The following is a 26,118-nucleotide window of genomic DNA, read 5'->3' on the forward strand; positions in this document are numbered from 1 at the left end:
ACTTTCGTAATTTGCCACCTTTTTGGACAGCTCTATATTTGTATGGGGATATGCGTTGCTTGAGTAGGTCTTTTATAGGGAATTTCTAATTCAAGTAAAGAATGCTCCCTAATTCAAGTAAAGAATGCTTACATGACAAGATAGGAGTATTAGGGAGCTACGGGAATTTATATTTATGGACATATTATTATTATTATTATTATTATCATCATATATTTACAATAATTTTCCTTGACCTTTATATCTCGAATCCATGAAGGTATAGCTATGAATGACATACAAATTGAATCAACTTCGTTTGATTTATTATAGTATTAATTTATTAATGTAAAATATATTTACAATATTAATTTAAAAAATGTAAAATGCCTATAGTATATAAACAATATGATAAATATTTAATTTTATACAATATATTTAATAAAAACAATTGGAATGTATTAATATTAATTTAATTATAAAAAAATATTAAATTAAATATTAAATTTATTTATTTTTATTTTAAAATGAACTTAGATAAGTTAAGTTCAAGCTTTTATAAATAAGCCGAGATAATTTTGAACAAGTAATTTCAAAATCTGACCAGTTTGAATTGAGCTTGATCACTTCAAACATTATATGAACCGAGTTTAGAATCGTACTACTTAACTCACCTAGACTAGTTTACACTTCTAATAATTAATATTTAAATTTAAATCCAAAAGTTTAGATGAGATACAATAATCTATTAATATTTATCATAAAATTATCACTCATCTTTAATACTTATCATATAATTATCTTTCACTTTTTAAAGTTTGGGAATCCTACATAGAGAATTTTTGTCCGTTACTTAACCGATGAAATATGTGTCACGTTTTAGCAAAAATGAGAATATATTTAATTAAAGTCATAAAGCGTACGTGTTTAGTGTTGAATAAGAAATATGTCTATGGGACCCCGTTCGTGTGCATTATCATGTGAAATTAAAGCAGTGCGAATGTCAGATGTTGTACAGCTTGTTGTATATATGTATGGCCATATACACATAGACTAACAAAGTAATGAGTAATGGTTGTGGGTCTTCTGTCTTGCGTATATGTATAAAAATAAAGTTTAGTGTAAGTGGTTGGTATATGGGTGGAATTAATCTGAGTGAGCTAAGCTGACCGTCATTGTCGGTCTATCGAGAGACGCCTCATTAATCATCAAAGAGATCAAACCAGTAAGGAATCGGACGTGCCTAGATCTGGCAAAAGTTCATAGGATCCTTAATACGAAATGATCCGTACAAAAATATTAGTGCTCAGGATTAGTTTACATATAATGGGTCGGGTTCATAACATGTAACAGATTTGGGTTTTGATATTTTCACCCGTTAGATAAACAGATCGGATTTTGATTAATAAAATTCAACATGAACACTGCACATGACAAAAACATATTTTAGGACGACCCATTGCCAAATCTACCTGTATTAAGTCCTATCTCAATCATATGGAGCCCATTCCAAAATAACTTTATCAGTCGTAAGAATTAACATTCTACTTAAGCAAAGAAGTATTATGTATGTATGTAGAATTAACATTCTACTTAAGCAAAGAAGTATTATGTATGTATGTATTAATATGTGTAGAAGTGTTTATGGCTTTATTATCAACAGATAATACACGCAAGCAAAGAGGTTTGTCAGTTTCTCAAAGAGTCGGTTCTACTTTCTATTCTGTATATTAGTGATGTGAGTTATGAAAACATTGCATTTTTGCACTTTTTAAAGTTATTCTTTTATCCATTAATTAAGCATCTGCTTTTCCTTTTTCTGTTCCATATGGCAAGTAACTATAATTCGTCGACAAAATGGCAAAATTCTTCTGAAATGGCAAGATCTCTCTATTTATGTACATAAAGAATAAAATTGGATCTTACACATGCATCCACAACAATTACTTCGTAAAAAAATTGACTAATAAGATTTGAAGCAGTTCCTAAAAATCTAAGCTGGAAGGAAGTGGGTTTAACTATGTATGTATTGTTAGTGCTAACATAAATCAAAACAATTAATTATACTGGTTAGTAAACAACAATATAGTAGCATTATTAAACCCAGGTTCTAGACACAATCATAATATTGTATTAGATTAGATTACTAACCTTTAGACATTATCATTAATTCATTATATTCTATGAATTTACCTACAAAACAGAAAAAAAAAAAAAAAAATACTAGAACAGTGCTTAATAGATATACTCTTCTTAAACCTTACTCTCTTAGATCTTCATGAAGTAGATACTCTAAATGCCTCAAACCCTAACCTCATGTCAACACTGCATGTAACGTATGATAATACATTAACTTATTCTACAATTTATATATACATAAAATAATTAATAAATAATAATAGTAATAGTAATGATAATAATAAAATTAGAATTAAGCCAATTGGATTTTTAGAGATAATAGATATTTCAATCCAATGGGCCAATTAAAGTATTATAAAAGTATATAACCAAGAGACCTACTGTAACACCCCGTCCCGAAGTGTAACACCCCGTCCCGAACCATGTCGGAATTTTTGCACGTTGATCGAGGTTGACCGTTGACCAAAGGGGTCAAAAGTTGACTTTTTGACCCGGTTTGAATTCTAGGTTGACTGAGGTACCGTTACGAAGTACACGTTGGCACAAGTTCGTAGACTAGTAGCACGTTGAAAACGAAGCTACAGTTTGAAAGTTATGAGCAAAACAAGTTGAAGTCCAAACTGTCCAAGGGGTGTTGGAGTTGACTTTTTATTTATGGGAAAATGAGCTTTGACTCATGCATGGTTGTGAAGTGCTCGTCGATATGAGTTCACAGACTAGCAGCACGCTTAAAACGGACATCCGGTTAAAAAGTTATGGACGTATGAAGTTTGCCGGATACCGTAATATTTTAATGTTTTTGAGTCAATGAACAGTGAAATACCATGTGTCGTTACCTGATTGGTCCATGTGGATGAACAGTGTCACACAGTGGCTTTTATTTGACAAAAATCTTAGGGAAGAGAGAGAAAGAGAGAGAGGAGAGAGAGAGAGAGAGAGAGAAACCGACCGGCCGCCGGATTCCGACCAATTTTCCGGCCGATTCTCGTTACATGCGCGCTAATCACATCCGTGTGCACACTAACCATATCACATATAAACAGAACACCAGTACGTGCACGATGCATCTAAAAATCATAAAATCCACATATTTAATTTATATATCAAAATCTCAAATTTCCCATAAACATAATGGGTTTATTCCATCCAATTGAACCCGGAAATTCTCCACAATTTCTTTATAATCAATATCATAAATTCCATGATTTTCAAATCCACCAATTTAAATATTCACATTTTCCCAATAGCATAAATAATTCTTGAAGTATAATAATTAAATCACATAATATTCCATGGGCATGCTTACAAAAATTGAAGTCACCAACATAAACAAATATTTTCCTTGAAATATTTGAAAATCAAATCATGCCCAATTTAATGTTAAAACCACAAGAATTTCAAAATTCTCAAGACCATAAATTAATTTTCACATGGCATAAATTTATATAATGCATATTTTCTTTAATCAAAATAAATTCACCAATAATTCCACAATAAATCAATTAAATATTTGGCACATAGAATTTAAATTCCAAATATTCAAATCACACATAATATTCACCAATTTAATTCCCAAAATTAATTTGAAGGTGGGTCGCTCACCTGGAGCACGCAATTAAACCACGATCTACTATGGGATCAATTCCACGACTCACCCGTGCTCCTAGAACACAATTCACACACAGTCAAATAAATTAATATTTTAATCGGGTAAATAATACCCAGTACCCGGGGGGGTCAAACACAAACGTTATCCAAAATAGTCGAATAATATACCGAATCGAAGCTTGAGCGACGAGGATTACAAATCTGGTCTTACTTTCCGGTGATTGGACTCGAGGTGGTTGGAATCTCGCTGGAAAGCTTTCGGGTTTTGACTCCGCAATTCTCCCAAACCGTCGCGAATTGGTGGAAAAGGATGCCAGATTCGGGTTCAGGAGGTCGAACACAGTCGGGAGGGATCGGCGGTGCAACTGGGTACTCGCCAGAACAGTAACTTCCGGCGAGCCGCCGCGGTCACTAGCAACCGTCGCCGGCGGCGGTGCGTGCGATGGCCGTTGGCTGAGATTTTTTGTAGATTTGTAGACCGAGGGGAGAGGAATCCAACAGGATCGGCGGTGAGGCAAACGGAGGCCGGACGGCGGAGAAATCAGGGTTTGAAGAATTTCAGCCCCTCGCCGGAAAAAGCTCCGATCCCGGCGCGTCGGAGGTCCGGTGGCCGTGAAATTTGGTGGGTAGACCATACTTGAGGAGGTGGTGAGGGGTGGCTGGCGCATGTGGCCGGAAAGGGGTCAAACGGCGGTGGTCGACGGTGGAGGGAAAAATCGCCGCCGAGCTTCGCCGCCTCGATCTGGGCGCGTCCGGCGGCCAACGGCCGTGAAATTTTGGGTTTGGCCGGAAATGAGGAGAGGCTTCCGTCTGGCCAGCGCATGTAACGAGAATCGGCCGAAAAATTGGTCGGAATCCGGCGGCCGGTCGGTTTCTCTCTCTCTCTCTCTCTCCTCTCTCTCTTTCTCTCTCTTCCCTAAGATTTTTGTCAAATAAAAGCCACTGTGTGACACTGTTCATCCACATGGACCAATCAGGTAACGACACATGGTATTTCACTGTTCATTGACTCAAAAACATTAAAATATTACGGTATCCGGCAAACTTCATACGTCCATAACTTTTTAACCGGATGTCCGTTTTAAGCGTGCTGCTAGTCTGTGAACTCATATCGACGAGCACTTCACAACCATGCATGAGTCAAAGCTCATTTTCCCATAAATAAAAAGTCAACTCCAACACCCCTTGGACAGTTTGGACTTCAACTTGTTTTGCTCATAACTTTCAAACTGTAGCTTCGTTTTCAACGTGCTACTAGTCTACGAACTTGTGCCAACGTGTACTTCGTAACGGTACCTCAGTCAACCTAGAATTCAAACCGGGTCAAAAAGTCAACTTTTGACCCCTTTGGTCAACGGTCAACCTCGATCAACGTGCAAAAATTCCGACATGGTTCGGGACGGGGTGTTACACTTCGGGACGGGGTGTTACAGTAGGTCTCTTGGTTATATACTTTTATAATACTTTAATTGGCCCATTGGATTGAAATATCTATTATCTCTAAAAATCCAATTGGCTTAATTCTAATTTTATTATTATCATTACTATTACTATTATTATTTATTAATTATTTTATGTATATATAAATTGTAGAATAAGTTAATGTATTATCATACGTTACATGCAGTGTTGACATGAGGTTAGGGTTTGAGGCATTTAGAGTATCTACTTCATGAAGATCTAAGAGAGTAAGGTTTAAGAAGAGTATATCTATTAAGCACTGTTCTAGTATTTTTTTTTTTTTTTTTCTGTTTTGTAGGTAAATTCATAGAATATAATGAATTAATGATAATGTCTAAAGGTTAGTAATCTAATCTAATACAATATTATGATTGTGTCTAGAACCTGGGTTTAATAATGCTACTATATTGTTGTTTACTAACCAGTATAATTAATTGTTTTGATTTATGTTAGCACTAACAATACATACATAGTTAAACCCACTTCCTTCCAGCTTAGATTTTTAGGAACTGCTTCAAATCTTATTAGTCAATTTTTTTACGAAGTAATTGTTGTGGATGCATGTGTAAGATCCAATTTTATTCTTTATGTACATAAATAGAGAGATCTTGCCATTTCAGAAGAATTTTGCCATTTTGTCGACGAATTATAGTTACTTGCCATATGGAACAGAAAAAGGAAAAGCAGATGCTTAATTAATGGATAAAAGAATAACTTTAAAAAGTGCAAAAATGCAATGTTTTCATAACTCACATCACTAATATACAGAATAGAAAGTAGAACCGACTCTTTGAGAAACTGACAAACCTCTTTGCTTGCGTGTATTATCTGTTGATAATAAAGCCATAAACACTTCTACACATATTAATACATACATACATAATACTTCTTTGCTTAAGTAGAATGTTAATTCTACATACATACATAATACTTCTTTGCTTAAGTAGAATGTTAATTCTTACGACTGATAAAGTTATTTTGGAATGGGCTCCATATGATTGAGATAGGACTTAATACAGGTAGATTTGGCAATGGGTCGTCCTAAAATATGTTTTTGTCATGTGCAGTGTTCATGTTGAATTTTATTAATCAAAATCCGATCTGTTTATCTAACGGGTGAAAATATCAAAACCCAAATCTGTTACATGTTATGAACCCGACCCATTATATGTAAACTAATCCTGAGCACTAATATTTTTGTACGGATCATTTCGTATTAAGGATCCTATGAACTTTTGCCAGATCTAGGCACGTCCGATTCCTTACTGGTTTGATCTCTTTGATGATTAATGAGGCGTCTCTCGATAGACCGACAATGACGGTCAGCTTAGCTCACTCAGATTAATTCCACCCATATACCAACCACTTACACTAAACTTTATTTTTATACATATACGCAAGACAGAAGACCCACAACCATTACTCATTACTTTGTTAGTCTATGTGTATATGGCCATACATATATACAACAAGCTGTACAACATCTGACATTCGCACTGCTTTAATTTCACATGATAATGCACACGAACGGGGTCCCATAGACATATTTCTTATTCAACACTAAACACGTACGCTTTATGACTTTAATTAAATATATTCTCATTTTTGCTAAAACGTGACACATATTTCATCGGTTAAGTAACGGACAAAAATTCTCTATGTAGGATTCCCAAACTTTAAAAAGTGAAAGATAATTATATGATAAGTATTAAAGATGAGTGATAATTTTATGATAAATATTAATAGATTATTGTATCTCATCTAAACTTTTGGATTTAAATTTAAATATTAATTATTAGAAGTGTAAACTAGTCTAGCTGAGTTAAGTAGTACGATTCTAAACTCGGTTCATATAATGTTTGAAGTGATCAAGCTCAATTCAAACTGGTCAGATTTTGAAATTACTTGTTCAAAATTATCTCGGCTTATTTATAAAAGCTTGAACTTAACTTATCTAAGTTCATTTTAAAATAAAAATAAATAAATTTAATATTTAATTTAATATTTTTTTATAATTAAATTAATATTAATACATTCCAATTGTTTTTATTAAATATATTGTATAAAATTAAATATTTATCATATTGTTTATATACTATAGGCATTTTACATTTTTTAAATTAATATTGTAAATATATTTTACATTAATAAATTAATACTATAATAAATCAAACGAAGTTGATTCAATTTGTATGTCATTCATAGCTATACCTTCATGGATTCGAGATATAAAGGTCAAGGAAAATTATTGTAAATATATGATGATAATAATAATAATAATAATAATATGTCCATAAATATAAATTCCCGTAGCTCCCTAATACTCCTATCTTGTCATGTAAGCATTCTTTACTTGAATTAGGGAGCATTCTTTACTTGAATTAGAAATTCCCTATAAAAGACCTACTCAAGCAACGCATATCCCCATACAAATATAGAGCTGTCCAAAAAGGTGGCAAATTACGAAAGTGCCTCATCCTATATGTGTATAAAAAGGTGGAGGTTAACAGGAACACATATCATTCCCAAAATCAGCCACTATCTCTGCAATTCCCCAAATTAATAAACCCATTATTGTTTCCTTTTCTAAAGTTAGAAAATGGCACCTAAGAAAATGGCAACTAATGGTGAGTTGGTACCATATATATGTATATATATATATATATATATATAATATTATTATTATTTTTTTAATTAGATTCTAATTCTACAATAGCACGTTAAAGTAATTATATATATTTATATATATGCATATATATATGTAGATCTTTTGGTTTATGACTTTCCAGATGATAATAAGAATGCTATCACTATTCTGAGCATCGATGGTGGGGGAGTGAGAGGCATTATCCCCTCAGTAATTCTCGAATTTCTCGAAAAGGAGCTGCAGGTATATATCTGTTTATGATCATCCAGTAGCATTGAGTTGTTTAATTTGTTTTGTTCATGCATATGTATCTATACAAATATTTGACAAAAATTCTCATGTGAAAAAAAAAAAAAAAAAAAAGATTTTGGATAACAATCCAAATGCTAGGATTAAAGATTACTTCGACTACATTGCTGGGACAAGCACTGGAGGCCTGACAACAGCCATGCTTACCGCAGCAAAGAGTACTACTCATAACGAAGAAAATCTGCCTTTGTTTACTGCAGAAGAGATTACCGACTTCTATCTAGAGGAGTCTAAAACTATCTTTCCCCAAAAAACAATGTTTGAGGCTGTTAGAAGATCAGCAATGTACGTACTGTATACATATATACATATATATATATATATATATATATATATTATCAATATTAAACATATTACAACTGGGGAAAAGGAGATTTTACCTAGGGAGGATTTGGATGTGTATAAATTATAAATAATACTGAAAAATTTTATTTACACCTTTTTAGTTTTATTATTATATTATTTAGATCCCTCATTTTTTAAAAATCATCATTTAGTTAAATTTTTTTTTAAATTATCAAAATAGATTAATTTATCATTTTTATCAGTTTTTATTAATTAATTTTAATACTTAAAAACTAAAATTAAAGACTAAAATTATATTTTTACAATATTATTCAATTATAATATATATATATATATATATTTAACTTCATTTTGGTCTTTAACTGTCATAATTAATAATTAAAAATTGATAAAAATTGACAAATAGATCCATTTTGATATATATATATATATATATATATTTATATAGAAAAACTAAAAAAAGGTTAATAATAATTTTTTAAAAGTGTGGATCTATACATAACTCAAAGGGTTTATATGAAATTTGTCTTAAATAATACATATAAATGAATGCAGCTTATGCATGTGTGTGTATATATATATATATATATCGATATATGTAACATGACAAAGATTATAGGAAAGAACCATATATATCATATATATATATATATATATGATTCTTCCTATAATTTCTGTCATGTTATATATATATATATATATATATAACACGATAGAAATTATAAAAGAGAACCATATATATCATATGCATGCATATTATATTAATCTATACTTACTAATAGTATGTGTGAGTAAGATTAATGGGGAAAAATAAATAAATAAATACAACAGGAATAAAGAAGAATTGACCGTAGTGTATAAACCTTTGGATGCAGTTCCATAGTTGAAAGTAGCAATGAAAATTTGTTAACGAAAGCATGGAATGGTGTCAAGTCGTTGTACTCACATTGGCCGATATGGAATATTATATCTTATTTTGTTTTACCCGTCCACGATGGTGTCGGACTTCGTAAAATAATCAAAGAAAAGTTGGGACAAAGAAAGCTAAAAGACTCACTCACCAATGTGTTTATTACATCCTTTGATATCATGCGTTTCCGACCAGTCAATTTCTCCTCCCAAAAGGTACAATATAATGCATACTCATCATCATTATCATCAATCCATGTTTTTCATTCTAATTACTTTTTAATTAATTTTTGTTAATAACTAATATATATTAATCTATTCTTTCTGATCTTTAATTGCAATGAGAAATTGTTTTAGGCAAAATGTAATCCACCAGATGATCCGTTGCTGTCAGACGTGTGCATTAGCACGTCAGCGGCTCCTTATTTTTTACCTCCACATCATTTTAAGCACGAAAAGCAGCCTTTCAACTTCGTTGATGGTGCTGTTGCAGCCAATAATCCTGTATGTAAACCTTTTAATTTTGTACACTTATTAGAGAAAATATATATGTATATGATTTTTCTTGGATAAGAGGAATTCTGATAAATTTTTGTCTGGGACAATGCGTATCCTTAAAAGGAAAAATACATGTTATTTCAAATAAAATTTTTTGCGGGATTAATGGATGAGAAAATTATTGTTTATGTATAATACACACACACACATACACACACACACACACACACACACACACACACATATATATATACATATATACATAGCTAATACTCATGATGCTGGTGCAAAAATGTTAGACTTTGTTTGCAGTTAATGAGGTGATGAAGGAGGTTTTCAAAGATAGGAACTTGAATTTCAAGGATCTTAGTGACACAAAATTCCTAATCCTTTCCCTCGGAACCGGAACATTCAAGAGGAAGCACGGATTAGAGGTTGGAAAGTTTCCTTGGGGACTTTTTACTTTGTTCTTTGGGCCTCCGGGTACTTACAACAGCACCCCTTTAATCGACATTTTCACGAGTGCATCGGATAGTATGGTTGACATCTACATGGATTCTTTCTGCCAACTCCTCGGCATCAAGCGTGACGACTACCTTCGGATTCAGGTTATATTAATTATATAAATTCGTTTTATAATTAATTTACTGTTCTTGTACCATAATTCTGCGGGGATTAAACACCCTTATAAATTAAAACTGAAGCTGCATTTAATTTGTATTACAATTATTTAAATATCGAAAGATATATATATATATATATGTGTGTGTGTGTGTGTGTTTGCCGACTAGTTAAAATCGAAAATAATAAGCAGGAAGATGACCTGGCATATGAAATGGCGACCACAACATGTAACTCAAGTAGAGAACATCTTAAGAATCTTAAGAATATTGGTAAATCCCTCCTGAAGAAACCCGCTACAACATTAAACAGTGAAACTGGTTTATACGAACCAGTCGATGGCAAGACCACAAATGAAGAAGAACTTCGCGCGTAAGTAGTGCTGCAACATATCAAACAGGTTTCTCCATCTTACTTACATATCTAATAAATAATAATAAGTTGTTTTCTTCTTTTTTTTTTTTCGGTTTTTTCCTTCTCCTTTGGCAGGTTTGCTAGAAAACTGTATGCTGAAAAGAATAAGAAGGAGATGAGCAGATCTTTAGCTGTTTCTGAGGATATGAAGAGAACTTTAGCTGGTTGTGAGGAGATGAGCAGACCTTTAGTTGTTTCTAGAGGATGTGACAGCCTCGGTCACCGTATGCCTATATGCTAAGTGATTTTAATTATAAATAAGTGCTGGTTAGATATGCCATGCATGTGCTCAATGTCTGTGAGCCAAGTTGTTGGAAGTTCATGTCAGTTATGTGGAAGCTGTTCAATGTTAAGTCTTGTTTCATGTAAAACTATATATTGAAATAAAATATGGTATTTGATAACTTTATATAATAATTTTTTGGAGCTATCTCCAAAGTAATTATAATGGGAAAGATGTAAATGAAAAAAAAAAAAAAAAAAAAAAAAGGAAAGACAAAACTTTAAGTGTTTCTATTTAAAATTATTGGTTTTAGTTATTTGATCATTTCATTATAATTCTAAGCATCTAAAATAGACATTAGTTGCTTGCGTTACAAGTAAAATATGACTTGCTCTGTTTCTCACACCAGAATAGATAGCCATTCTTGACTTGCAGGGATGCAAAGTTTTTTTTTTTTTTTTTTTTAATGAGGATGGAGGGATTTGAACTCAAATCATTATTCAAGAAAATAGTCGTTTAATTTTTTTTATTATTATTATTTTTTTTATCATGAGATGCCAAAATTTTGGAACTTCACAGCGTTACTAGTTGCACGACTATGTTTCACCTCCCCTGTTTTATTTATTATTTTTATAGTAGAATTATAATTTATAAGTAATGGATTGTCGAGTACTTTCTATATGACAGAAGTTGAGAGTCCAAGTTGTTATAGAATCAAGATCATCGTTTTAACACATTAACTATAATCATGCAGGGTCTTATAATTAAAAAAATTTATTTTGTACCGAATAGTTCAAACATGTGACGTTCTTCCCTACTTTTGTCAAATTGAATTAAAAAATAAAAAATAAAAAATAAACACAAAACGTAAAACATGATTGAATCATAAGTACAAATTATTAAAATTTCACAGAAAAATATTAACAGATCAAAATCATCTTAGGTAGAAGAAATTAAGCAACACCAATAACATTATTAAAGAATACTCAAGTGAAAATCACTTAAAGTATTGATAATATTTATGTTTTATTTTGAGAAGTTATAAAATTTAAAAGCTTATTTTAAACCCAGGTTCCTACTATTTTAAGCCTATCTCATCAAACCAACTTAGTAACATAATGGCTGAAATTAGAATCGTTAAGTTATACAAAATAACCTTTGTAGAAGAATTCCTCATATGCATATAGTTTAAATATTTGTGAATATCACGGCACCTTTTCGAATCCTTGGTGCTAACGTGATGGCTTTTTAATTTTTTATTTGATTATATGTAGTTTGCTTCCTTTAAATATATTACTTGGTGTTAGATTTATTAGACAAGTCAAATAACTACAAACTCAAAGGGGAAAAATAAATAAAAACATTATTATTATTATTTTTTATTTAACAACAAAACATAAAATTGAACATAATTTCTAATTGTATTGGTTTTCTGTTTTTAATTTTTCAAATTTATAATCATTTGAGATGTCTAATAAACTTTAACTAACACTAACTACAATATTTGAAATAAATTACACACGATTTTGAGAAAGAGATTATTTTATTTCTATAGAATTCACATAAGACTTTTATCTAGAGAGTTGAATTTGTGGAACTTTTATAACAGAATTCAATAAATTTTGATGGAATATCTATGATTTTACAAATCTTCATATAATGTTGTTTTGTATAGCAAAACTATTTTTGTCCTTCGAAGGTTTGAAAACGTATATTTCAAGATTTAAAAATCGTCTTATACTCATCTGATAAATTTTGAACCAAAACTGATACATTGTAGGAAAAAGTTCTCACCTACAATATTCTAAAATATTGTCGTTTTTATTTTTCACTTTTTTGATACATAATGTATATGAGATTTGATATAGGAAGGACTTTGTGAGAGACTTATGGAGAGCAGCACTCCTATGTGTCAAGCCACATCACCCAAACAATTACACATCATTTAAATCATTTGTGATTTTTTTAGAATAAAATCTTAATGGGAAAGAGCAATCTTTAAAATATATATGGGATCCAATATTAATTATTATTTGTAGTTTATTTAACTTTTAACTGTTATTAAAAAACTTTTCCTATGTGCCAGCTGATATAGCAATGTCTCTTTTCATAAATCCCTCATAGGTTCTTATTATTTATTATTTTTTGGGTAAATCTCAAGGTTCTCACTATATCAAACCTATAAAGACTATATATACTATAAATTGTATTTTTTGGGTTTCAGAAAAAAAAAAAAAAATTCTCTATGTGTACAATCAACTTCTATGGGAAAGGATCGTCTCCTCATCTACATTTGCTAACATGTTAAATATCTTTCCACGTGTGGCATTGCGAATTTATATGGATAAGATCTATTTATTCAATCTAATATATTTATTTCCTAATAAGTCACTATCAACTATTTATCATTAATGTTGGTAATCAACTATTACTTACATGACATGGTTAGTGTGAGTAGCGCGCAGGTGATTTTATGAGGTTGTCCTATAGTTGCCATTGGATGAGGGTAGGCCGCCCCTCCAGTTAGCAGCGGCGCGATGGGACGCCACGCGACCGTATGCCGGTTTCTTTCTATAACCTCCTGTCTGGCGGTACCTTAGGACGCTAGGTACTGTTGGTGCCACTGGTATATAGTGGATGCATCAAGTGATTTCAAAATTGGAATTTTAAAATAAATATTTTGAAACTGTATTGGAATTAAAAATATAATTATTACTGTTTCTGGTATTTATTTGATGTCTTGGTTTTCGGGGAATACGAATAAAGGGTTTTGTGAAAAGGTTTTAAAAAGGAAACTTTTCCAACTGAGAGAATTGTAAGGGTTTTGAGAGAAATTATTATTTCCAAGTAATTATTATTTATCTACGTTATTACCGTGATATTATAACTGTATAGTAGATAGGGTCACTCACTGAGATGATTAGCATCTCATATTTTTAAATTCCGTTCCTCTAGGTACCAGGTTTGTCGGTGTTCATCCGGAGCGGACTTGATCTTCATCGCTGTCTTAGTTCGTGAAGTACCCTGTTCTTCTTTTATTGCAGTTGTAATACTTCTTTCACTCTTGTTGTATTCTATACTTAGCAGTACTTCATGAAGCTCTGTATACTGTATGGGACACTTATGTATTTATTATGCATTGGATTACTGTATTTATTTTTGGAGTGCTGAAATTTGTGGAATCAACTTGTAGTATTGTGGGAGGAATAAGGGGATGCTATAGAAGTGTGTTTTCAGTGCAGGAATTTGTGGTAAATCCATCCCTTAGGAGAGGTTCTACCGGATTTTCCATTGGAGGGTCCGGTAGGCTTTCCCTGGGATCAGGGCTTGTCTAGGGTTCCGATGAGGAATTTTGGATGGGTCCTGACACGAAGTACATCAGAATTTCTAAAATTTGACCAAGGTTGACCGGGTTTGACCGTCGTTGATCGAGAAGGGGTCAAATGTTAACTTTTTGCTCCTGATGGAATTTTACATTGACAGAGGTACCGTTAAAAAGTACACGTTGTCACGAGTTTATAGACTAGTAGCACATCGAAAACGGAGCTACGGTTTGAAAGTTATAAGCAAAACAAATTGAGGTCCAAACTGTCCAAGGGGTGCCGGAGTTAATTTTTTGTTCATGCAAAGTTGAGCTTTGACTCATACATGGTGGTGAAGTGCTCATCGATACGAGTTCATAGACTAGCGGTACGTCCGATTTGGACATGTCATTTGAAAGTCCCGGCCACCAGACAGCCACACGCGCTGGCTAGCGAAGGAGCCCATTCCCCGGTGACGCCACCCTCCAAATTTCCCGGCCAAACGCCGCCGGAAGTGCCCAGATCGAGCCGGTAAAGTCGGTGGCGGTGGGTTGAGTTTTTCGGCGATTCTCGCAGTTTCCGGCCAACCCAGTCCGATCTTCCATCCCTTTCCCCCTATTATGGGTCCTCTGAGTTCAAATATGGTCTCCAATTGTTTAAATTCGAAGTGGTTCGCGAGTTATGAGGAGGTGAAGTTCGGCCGGTACTTCCCGGGCAAATTCCGACCACCATCGGCGGAATTGGGGTCAATGGAGGCCGGTAATGCGATCCTCGTTCCATAAGCTTCATTTCGGTATATTACTCGTAAATTTTGGACAACGTTTGTGTTAAATCCCCCGGGTACCGGAAATTATTTACCCGAATAAATTATTAATTTATTTGAGTTGTGTAATATTGTTGTTCTAAGAGCACGTGTGCGTCGTGAAATTGATCCCATAGAGGATCTTGGGTTAATTGCGTGCTCGAGGTGAGTGACCCACCTTCAAAATTAATTTTGGGAGTTAAATTAATTATATTGTGATATTTTAATATTTGAATGTTTTTATTTTATGTTAATTGTTAGATAAATTGTGAATTAAATTTTGATGCCCATATTTGAATAAATTGAAATATATGATTTTTGATAAATTATGGAAATCTAGATTTTATGACAATTTGATATTTATAGGAATTGGAAAAGTAATATTATTTGATTTATTATGGAATTTATTTGTGAATTTATTTTTATTAATAAAAAATGCATTTATATAAATTTATGCATTGTGGAAATTATTTTATGGTATTGAGGATTTGTGGAATTAAATTATATATGAAATTTATGTGGTTTTAAGGATATGTTGATTTAATGGATTTTGAGGATTGGAGAAAAATATTGTTTTAAAGCATTATGTTTCAAAACTATTTATGTCACTGGAAAATTGTATATTTGAGTTGATAGAAATGAAAGTTGATGGATTTGAAAATTGTATAATTGTATCGATGGATTTTGTGATATGAGAAAAATTATATATATTAACGAAGTATTCATGTTGGTGATATTAAAGGAAAAATGTGGGATGTGAATTTGAAAAGTGGTATAATTCCCACGGTGAATTTTGGAAAATTTGATATTTGAATAATAAATTTAATAATTGTTTTTAGACGCACTTATACAGTATTGGTGTTCTGTACTGTATATGTGGATGAGCGTGCAAGTTATAATGTCTCTCGTGAGTTGCCATCAGACCGAGGGCGGGCAAGTTTGATATTGGCCATAAGCCGCCCCCCTCCATAGCCGGGATGACGGTTTAAGCAGTGGCGCTGTCGGGATGCCGAAGCGACCGTATGCAAGTTTTTCCCTTTAACCTCCCGCCAGATGGTTCTCGGGACGCTGGATATCATAGGGCATCACTGGTATATAGTGTGGTGCGTCAAGCATTATTTTTCTGAAATAAATTTCAAATCCTAAAGTTTTAAAGCCGTATTTAAATTAAATGTATTTAATTTGTTTTATCACCTATTTCCAATTAGTATTTTCTAAAATGTATTTATTTATATTTTATGTCACTTATTTTAAATTAATGGTTTTAAAATGCATCTTGCCATATTATTTTTATTATATAGATTGGTTGAATATTTCAAAATGAATTTTATAATATTTTTACCACTTATCTTACATGATTGTTATAATTATTTAGATTATATTTTTTTCACTGTTTATTTAGTCTATTAAATCAAATGTTATGAATTGTATATTGAATTTTTTTCTTTATGTTATATTTCTTTCATGCAAGTATTCTAAATTTATTTTATTATATTTCATTACATTTTATTCGTATTTGGATTATTTAATTATTTATTAAATTAAGTATTCCTTGATTTTAGGGGCATAAAAGATTGGGTTTTGCAAAAATGTTTTAAAAGGGGAACCTTTCCAACGGTGTGAATGGTGAGGGTTTTTAGAGAAAATATTATTTTCAATTAATTATTATTTATTTACTTATTTATTCTTAATTAATCAAATGTGCTATAATTATCATTACTATTATAATTGTACAGTAGATAGGGTCACTCACTGAGATGATTAGCATCTCATATTTCTAAATTTCGTTCCCCTGGGTACAAGGATTGGGAGACGTTGATCGTCTGGGACGAGCCCGACGTCTCAGTTCATTGCCGAAAGTCCAAAAAGCATTTCTTCCTTTTTTTCCTCTTCATCTTGTATTGCTTCTTTATCTGACATTGTATTAATTTCATATTTACTTGTATAGTACTCTGTATATTGTATTAGACACATTTTATTAAATACTGCATTAATTCCCTATTATTATTTTGGAATGCTGTAAACTTGTGGAATTAAATTGTTGTAATGCGGGAGGAATAAGGAGATGTATATAGAAGTGTGTTTTTAGTGTAGGAAATTTGTGGTAAGTCCAAGGGAGGTTCTGCCGGATTTTCCATTGGAAGGTCCGATAGGGTTTTCCTGGGATCAGGGCTTGTCTAAGGTTCCGATGAGGAATTTTAGATGGGTCCTGACAGCTACTACATAAATCATTAAATAAGCCAGCCACCTTACGAACACAAGTAAATCCTGTAAGTGAATCACATGACAATGGTTAATCCATACAAAATATCTAATATTCTTTCACTTGGACTACATAATAATCAAATATTAACAACCGAGTCACTTACTATAAAATCTTGTAAAATGAAATACCATTTCATCAAAGCATATCACATGTCCACAGGATACAAAAACACACCATAATAGGTAACATAAATTTTCTTAGTAAAGCTTCAAAAACTAGATATCATTTCAACTGAATACATTACATGCTATAAGCTCAATCTAGGTAATAGAAATTTACCTTATCATATGCAATCCTTAGATACAGAATATCATTTCATTTAAGCATATTACATATCGATAAGACACAACAACATATTCAGATTAGGTAGTAGAGATTTACTATGATACTTGTGAATCAATATACAATATACATGGACTAAATGTCTGAAAGCAAGCCTACAAACACAAGGAGTAACAATATGTGTAAGAAACATCTCAATAGTAATAATGATCGATATACATACATGTATTGCCTACAACGTAATACTTAATATTATTGCAGATTGCAAAACTTCGATTGAACCATAGCAATCTCAATTGCTTCACAATACCATATGGTATACATGCTCCTTAAATATATCTATAGGCTAGTTGTTACTAGTGGGTTTGCCACTATAATGTAATAAGCATGTACAAAATAAAATGAGACTCTCAACAAAATAATATAGTTGCGGAGTTACCATAAAATTTATTGACACATAATAAAAGTACAACCAAAACATGTATCATAGTCTCAAAATATGCCATATACTTTGCCTCTACAATCAAAGAAACCATAAATGTTTGTTCGATACTATTTCACAAAGCGACTCATATCGCCATTGATAAATAACATGCCTATTATTAAACTTTAAACATCTACAACCTCCATAACCAACTCATAAAATTGTAACACCCCGTCTCAAAGTACATCCAAAATTTCTCAAATTTGACCAAGGTTGACCGGGTTTGACCATCGTTGACCGAGAAGGGATCAAATGTTGACTTTTTACTCCTGATGGAATCTCACATTGACCGAGGTACCATTAAAAAGTACACGTTGTCACGAGTTCATAGACTAGTAGCACATTGAAAACGGAGCTACAATTTGAAAGTTATGAGCAAAACAAGTTGAGGTCCAAACTGTCCAGGGGTGCCCGATTTGACTTTTTATTCATGCAAAGTTAAGCTTTGACTCATTCATGGTCATAAAGTACTTGTCGATATGAGTCCGTAGACTAGCGGCACGTCCGATTTGGACATGTGGTTTGAAAGTTATGGACCTGTAAAATTTTTCAAATACAGTATTATTTTAATAATATTTTTAAATATGTGAACAGTGTACCACGTGTGACTTAATAGAGGGTGCCATGTGTCACAACGGTGAGATGCCACATGTCAACTATGGTTAAATACCATATTATTTTATTATTATTTTATACAATAATATTATTTTATTATTATTTAATTATTTTTTTTCTTTTTATTTCTTTTTCTTTTTTTTTCTTTTTTCTTTTTTCTTTTTTTCCTTCCCCCACGTGGGAAGAAAAACAGCCCAGGCCCCCCGAATTCCTTCTTCTCCTTCTTTCTTCATTTTCTCCTTCCCGCCGATATATCTCTCTCCCTGCTGCACTTTTTCCGGCCACTGGACGGCCACACGCACCGGCCACCGGTGAATTCCAGCCATCGGCGAGCTCAGGCACCAAGTTTGGCGGCCGGCTGACCGGCAGTTGAAGCCAGCGGTGACTCATTTTGTTTTTCCGGCGATTCTCGCGGTTTCCGGCCAGCCCAGTCCGATTTGCCACCTCTTTCCCCTTAATTTGGGTCCTCTGAATTCAAATACAGTCTTCAATTGTTTAAATTCGAAGTGGTTCGTGAGTTATGGGGAGGTGAAGTTCGGCCGGTACTTCCCGGGCAAATTCCGACCACCACCGGCGGAATTGGGGTCAATGAAGGTCGGTAATGCGATCCTCGTTCCACAAGCTTCGATTCGGTATATTACTCATCAATTTTGGTTAATGTTTATGTTAGTCCCCCCATTTACCGGGTATTATTTACCTGAATAAAATATTAATTTATTTGAGTTGTGCAATATTATTGTTCTAGGAGCACATGTACGTCGTGGAATTGATCCCATGGAAGATCCTGGATTAATTGCGTGCTCGAGGTGAGTGACCCACCTTCAAAATTATTTTGGCTGATTAATTATATATTTTGTGTTAATTGATTATTTGGAAATTATGTTTTATGTGTTAGTGATTTAATAAAATTACTCTTTAATTTTATATTGTTAATTTATGATAATTTCAATGTGTGTTTTGGCGCCAAAAATATATTTGTGAATTAAAGAAATTGTGGTTTTAATTCCTTTAATTTATTGTTATGTTTATTATTAGATTTATTGTGCATAGTTATATGATTTTAAAACTTATGAAATTATGTGATTTAATATTACTTTGGCATGGATTGATTGTATGGATTTGAAGGAAATTATTTATTTTAAATTTATTATATATTGAGGAATCGTGGAATTTAATTATTTATGAAGTTTATATGGGTTTAAAGGATATGTTGATTTAAATTAATTTTTGAGAATTTGAGAAAAATATGGATTTAAATTATTATGTTTTAAAAATATTTATGCTGGAAATATTAATGGCTTGATCTTATGCCATTGGAAAATTTGGTTATTTAAATTGATGGAATTGAGAGTTGATGGATTTGAAATTTATGGTATTTATGTGATGAATTTATAACGATGATTTATAAAGGAATTGTGGAAAAATTACTAGTTTAATTGGATGGAATAAATCCAATGATATTTATGAGATTTTGAGATTGGAAAATAAATATACTGATTTTATGATTTTTAGATGCACCATACACGTACTGGTGTTCTTTGCATGGATATGATTAGCGCGCAGGTGAATGTGATGAGTGCACAGGTAGGTGTGAGTAGCGCACAGGTAATTATGAGGTTTTCCTATGGTTGCCATCGGATGAGGGTAGGCTTCCCCTCCATGGCCAGGACGCCTGTTTGCAGCAGAGCGGTAGGATGCCATGCGATCGTATGCCGGTTTCTCTCTTTAACCTCCTATCTAGCGGTACCTAGGGACACTGGGTACCGTTGGTGCCACTGGTATATAGTGGGTGCATCAAGTGATTTTTAGAACATAGATTTCAAAATAAATATTTGAAATTGTATTTAAATTAAGAATATATTTAATGTTGTTTTTATTATTTATTTAAATTTAAAGCTTTACACAAATTTTATGAAATTGTTATTGTGATTTTATTACCTATCCTCATTAATGTTTAAAAGTTATTTGCCTTGATTTTATCATTTAAATCGATTGGTATTTTAAAATAAATTCTATTATATTTTTATCATTTGTTTTATATAGATGTTTAAATTTATTTAAAATGTTTCTTTGATTATTTCCTTGACTTAAACAATAAATTTTATAATTTATATATTGGATATATTTTTATTCTTATGCCAAATTTCTTTAATATAAGTTTATTTATGATTTTATTTATTGTATCCAATGATGTCTTATTCTATATTTCCATTATAAATTTGCATCCTTAAATTCTTGTATTTTATTTGAAATTTATTGACTAATTGTTTTCCTTGATTTTTGGGGTATAAAAGATTGGGTTTTACGAAAATGTTTTAAAAGGGAAACTTTTCCAACGGAGGGAATGGTGAGGGTTTTGAGAGAAAATATTATTTTTAATTAATTATTATTTATTTACTTATTTATTCTTAATTAACCAAATGTACTATAATTATCGTGGCTTTATAATTGTACAGTAGATAGGGTCACTCACTGAGATGATTAGCATCTCATATTTTTAAATTCCGTTTCCCTAGGTCCAGGTTGGGAGACGTTGATCGTCCGAGGCGAGCCCAATGTTTCAGTTCATTGCCGAAAATCCAAGAAGCATTTCTTCCCTTTTTCTTCTTCATCTTGTATTGCTTTCTTATCTAACATTGTATTAATTTTATATTCATATGTATAATGCTCTGTATACTGTATTTGACATTTAGTTATTAATTATGCACTGATTTCCTGTTATTATTTGGAGTGCTGCAAATATGTGGAATTAAATTGTAGTAATGTGGGAGGAATAAGGGGATGAATATAGAAGTGTATTTTCAGTGCAGGAAATTTGTGGTAAGTCCAACCCTTAGGGGAGTTTCTACCGGATTTTCCATTGGAGGGTCCGGTAGGGTTTCCTTAGGATCAGGGCTTGTCTAGGGTTCCGGTAAGGAATTTGGGATTGGTTCTGATAAAATCCCCTACATCAAAAGTAATAAGGTACTGACCTCAAAACAATATGGCTGTTTCATGATACACATAACGGAGACTACTCATGTACCGCAACATAAACCAAATTTATTAACCAAGACTACTCTAGACTAATCAAATTTATTAATAAAATTTTTGGTATCCAATGAGTAGACATTATTTTTATTAGTTTTTCCTTATATGATTTTGGAGTATTATTAGTTTATCAACTATTAATAAACTACCATATGTATTAACATGCTTGTTTAATGGTAAAACTACTTATAATACACTTCAAGTTCGTTGGATATCATGCAGCACTGCCTGTGTATAAATAAACTGTCAGATCATTAGTACCAAATATTTCATTAATAAATTTGGTATCATGTAGCATTGCCTGTGTATAAATATTTTTAGAGTAGTGTTTATTTTCAAGGGTTATAGCACATCAAGAGGTTTCTTTGGCTTTTTCTGAAAAGGTTCTATTCTATTTTTTTTATTCATGTATGTTTCATGTCCGGGTCATAAAATCATTCCTTTTATTATTATTATTATTATTGTTAATATTATTATTTCAACTTGGGGGAAGGGGATTTTATTCTAAACCGTTATAACACGTCAAGAGGTTCTTTGTCTTTTCTCAAAAGCTAGGTTTCTATTCTATTCTTTTCTTTTTAGTCCCATATGTTTTATGTCCGGGTCATAAAATCATTTTATTGTCACGGATAGATCTGGATAGTTTTTTGATTGAGTCATACTGCATATCACGTTCTTTTATTAATTAATAATATTACCAAAATACAAAATTTTATCTCATATTTGACATGCATAAGACAATGTTTAAATCCTGAAATTATATGATTTTGAACCTTTGAAGGACAAAATAGTTTTTCTATACAAAACAACGTTATATGGAAATTTTTAAAATCATAGATATTCCGTCAAAATTTATTGAAATTCTGTTCTTATATAGAGCCTATAGAATTGAAAAAGAATAAACTAAATTCTTAACCGAAAAATCATAAATAATTATGATGTAGAATTTCTAAAAAACCTTGATACCATGGGTTATGGTATTATAATATACAATGAACGTTAATTTCAAGCATAATTCAGTTTCTTTATTCGTTTCTAGTAAACTCTTTGACTTGTCCTCCTCCCCCCAAGCCTTTCATATCAATCTGTTTTGAAGCAGAAAGTGTCTTTAATTGCATTTTTCTTTTGTTGTTTTTTAATTCGGCAACGAGTAAAATAATTCTATTTGACAAAAACAAATCGTAGATAAAAAGGAAACCAATAAGAAGAAGCTGAATGAAAAGAAATGCAGTATAATATTCCTAAATAAACACCGAAACCGGTCTTTCACATTCTTAAATATAAACATTAATTCAGCATAATATATATTCTACATTAATTTAACATCGAATAGTTAGTTAATCATGTAAACTTGGTCATTAGAAATACGAAAAGAAACAAAATTAATTGGAATATACTAGCGCGGTATGAGTTTCGTGTTCAATAGTTGCTTAAATGGATTATTGGTTTACCAGAATCCGTAAATAGTTGTCCTTAAAGCCAGAGAATCCATAGAAAATAGACAAGTAGTTTTCAACCATATCATCCATTGCAGTGGAGAAAACATCCATTAATGGGGTTGTAATACCGTCTGGCCTAATGAACCACTGATAGAGTCCCCAAAGTTTTGGGATCTCCAACTATCAAATTTTCAGCCCTCTTAGCAGATCCAGTTCCAAGGGAAAGTACAAGAAACCTAATGCAATCCGTGTTGTTCAAGGAAGAAAAAATTTTATTTTTCGATATCTCCTTCATTACCTCACAAATTGCAAACAAATCTGCAAAATTTAGAAAGCTAAACCGAAAACTAACTGAATTAGACCGATGTTGGATATCACCCAATTTCAATGTTAACTGAAAAAATTAGCATTGTTTTCTCAGACAAAAATCTTAAATGGAGTTCGAAATACTTAATACTCTACTCCTAATATCAGCAAAAATAAAATAAAAAGACCTTTACGGTGGTGAAGCTGACGGGGTGGAAGCCTAAGAGATCAAAAGATGGAATAATGACATTGGTGAGTGTATCTCTTATCCTTTTTTCCTTCAATATATATTTGATTTTGCGATGAAGATTAACACCATCGTACACGGGACGTTCGAGATTTTGTTCATATTTATAAAAAAGTTTTGAGTTTATTATAAATTCCCAACGCTAAGTCTTTAACGAACCACCTGCCAAGGTATTGAAAAAAAAAAAAAAAAAAAAAAGTCAAATTTTTTTATTTTTTATTTTATTTTTTTTGTATATCCCCTCATAATGGTATGCATGCTTTTTTCATTTTTTTTCTTTCATCTGCAGGGACCCAAAAAACAAAAAAATTGAACTTAATATTATTATTGTTTAAAAAAAAAAAAAGTAGTTTTTAGTTCCTTCTTGATCTACTTACGTTGAGCCTTTTTCTGATTCCGACCATCCTGGAAAGATATCTTTACTATGAACTTCATAGAATTTGACAATATCTTTTGCAGAATATAGAGGCCGGTTATTTTCATTTGGTGTGGGTAAGCATGGCTGTTATTAGGCCTCCGGTGCTTGTCCCGGCAATGTAGTCAAAGTAGTCCGCAATCCTAGCGTCAGGACCATCCAGTTCCTGTCTTAAACAGAAATTTCGTCAAATATATATATATATATATATATATATATATATTTATAGATAATTTTAAAATGTTAAATATTAACTTGCAGACCCACTCACAGTGGGTCGTGAATCTATAAGTTAATAATTTGAAAAAGACCTGGAGCTCCTCTTCAAGTTTCTGGAGAATTATTGAGGGGATGATTCCTCTGACTCCCCCACCATCGATGCTCAGAATACTAATCATAGATTTCTCACCTGGAGATCAAACCAATATATATATACATATATATACATATATATATATATATATATATATAATAATGCATTGATCATACACCAGCTAATCTCATATATAATTATTTTATGTGCCTTCGTACTACTTTATGGGAGTGTACAAAGAAAATTGAGAAAAATGCAAAATATATTCTTCTTTCACCCGTTTTTCAATTTCGCTTCATAAAGGAGACATTTTGACATTACATAGCTAGCTCGAAGAGAAAACTGCTTAAACGAAATTAATTAGAAGGCAAAATTGAAAAACATGGTGACCAAGTAAAAAAACAATGCAAATGAAATTAATGGAATATATAGATACTACGTACAAGAGTACTCACCAGTACTTGCCATTTGTGATGTCAGAATTAATGACGATTTTATTAAATTGGCCGCTTATTATTAGCTAGTAGCTAATTTGGGTACGGTCAATATATGAGCATGTAAATATATATAGATGTAGAGGTTGTGTACGGAATCTCCGTTGCTTAACCGAACTGTAAGAACTGGGTGAAGCGTATGTCTCACGGCTAGAAAAGTGAGAATATTTAATTAAAGCTAGCATGTGCATGTCTTGCATCTTAAATTCTAAGAAAAATGAAAATAACAATTCAAATCAATGAAAACATACCAGCAAACTCACCAGTAGCAATATATATGTCACAGAAATGAGCTTTTTTGAATAAGTACTAGCTGATTTTGCCATAGAGGAAGCAGCTAGCCAAACTCCTTCGGAAATAACACAAGTTGGCAGCTTTATCAAAACCCTCTTTCCACAACCCAACTTCTTCTCCATTTTCCGATGAACCCATTACAAATACCCTCCTCTTCTTCTTGTTATGAAATCAAAGAACAAAACTAAAACAATTATCACTCAAAGACACCAAGATTTATCGAGGTTCGGCAAATTGCCTACGTCCCCGCTGCTCCGGTGAGAGACTTTGTTTTTCTTATTGAGTTGCTAGTTTTTACAAGTCTAGTTTCAGATCTATAAGGGTGGAATCACAAAGATACCCAAAACCAACGCAAATCCCTTTTTACACCCTCTCTCTTTTGTTTCCCAACTCGATTCACTTAGAACCTCACAAAGAACAACAATGAAGAATACGAAAGAAGAGAAAACAATTTTCTGGAACTTTTTCTCACTCTCTGCAACTCTGAAGGAAAAATAAAAGCCTTATCTTTTTTTGAAGAAGAAAAAGACCACCTATATACCACGTATAATCTGTCCATTGTGAAAATAGGATGCAAAATTACAGTTTTGCACTTCATTACTGATGTGGCATTGAAGTGCACCGTTTTGTCTTCTATCAGTTTCAATTTCATTCTTCTTCGCACCAGCTTGTGTAAACCAGCAGCAAAACAAAACAAAACACCAGAATTTGAGGA

The 26,118-nt window shown here is 32.2% G+C and overlaps 1 protein-coding gene and 1 long non-coding RNA gene across 3 annotated transcripts; one reads left to right on the forward strand and one right to left on the reverse strand.

Annotated features, from left to right (window-relative positions):
- The first annotated feature begins 7,657 nt into the window (after positions 1–7,657).
- On the forward strand, positions 7,658–11,308 carry LOC107412143 (patatin-like protein 2). 2 transcript variants are annotated; one of them, XM_048468629.2, is made up of 8 exons: positions 7,658–7,814; positions 7,977–8,077; positions 8,199–8,428; positions 9,325–9,574; positions 9,716–9,862; positions 10,156–10,464; positions 10,671–10,849; positions 10,967–11,308. In XM_048468629.2, exons 1-8 carry the CDS (start codon positions 7,787–7,789, stop codon positions 11,130–11,132), a joined length of 1,410 nt encoding a protein of 469 aa, XP_048324586.2. In that variant the 5' UTR covers positions 7,658–7,786; the 3' UTR covers positions 11,133–11,308. The 2 variants fall into 2 exon arrangements, with proteins under 2 accessions (XP_048324586.2, XP_048324585.2); XM_048468628.2 differs by having other exon boundaries at positions 7,703–7,814; positions 7,953–8,077.
- Positions 11,309–23,164: 11,856 nt separating this feature from the next.
- On the reverse strand, positions 23,165–25,897 carry LOC125421136 (uncharacterized). Its single transcript, XR_007239312.2, has 5 exons — positions 25,373–25,897; positions 25,071–25,259; positions 24,614–24,711; positions 24,265–24,468; positions 23,165–24,049 (listed from the first exon to the last, which is right to left on the reverse strand). It is a non-coding gene; the product is annotated as an uncharacterized LOC125421136 (long non-coding RNA).
- Positions 25,898–26,118: the final 221 nt, after the last annotated feature.

This window comes from Ziziphus jujuba, chromosome 10, assembly GCF_031755915.1.
Source record: "Ziziphus jujuba cultivar Dongzao chromosome 10, ASM3175591v1".
Lineage (NCBI taxonomy): Eukaryota > Viridiplantae > Streptophyta > Magnoliopsida > Rosales > Rhamnaceae > Ziziphus > Ziziphus jujuba.

What these genes read in the sequence shown, in the direction of transcription:
- LOC107412143 (XM_048468628.2), top strand. Translation starts at nt 7,787, where the DNA reads ATGGCACCTAAGAAAATGGCAACTAATG. An exon ending in TAAGAAAATGGCAACTAATG is followed by an intron (nt 7,815 to 7,952) that starts GTGAGTTGGTAC and finishes ATATATATGTAG; the next exon opens with ATCTTTTGGTTTATGACTTT. An exon ending in CTGTTGCAGCCAATAATCCT is followed by an intron (nt 9,863 to 10,155) that starts GTATGTAAACCT and finishes CAAAAATGTTAG; the next exon opens with ACTTTGTTTGCAGTTAATGA.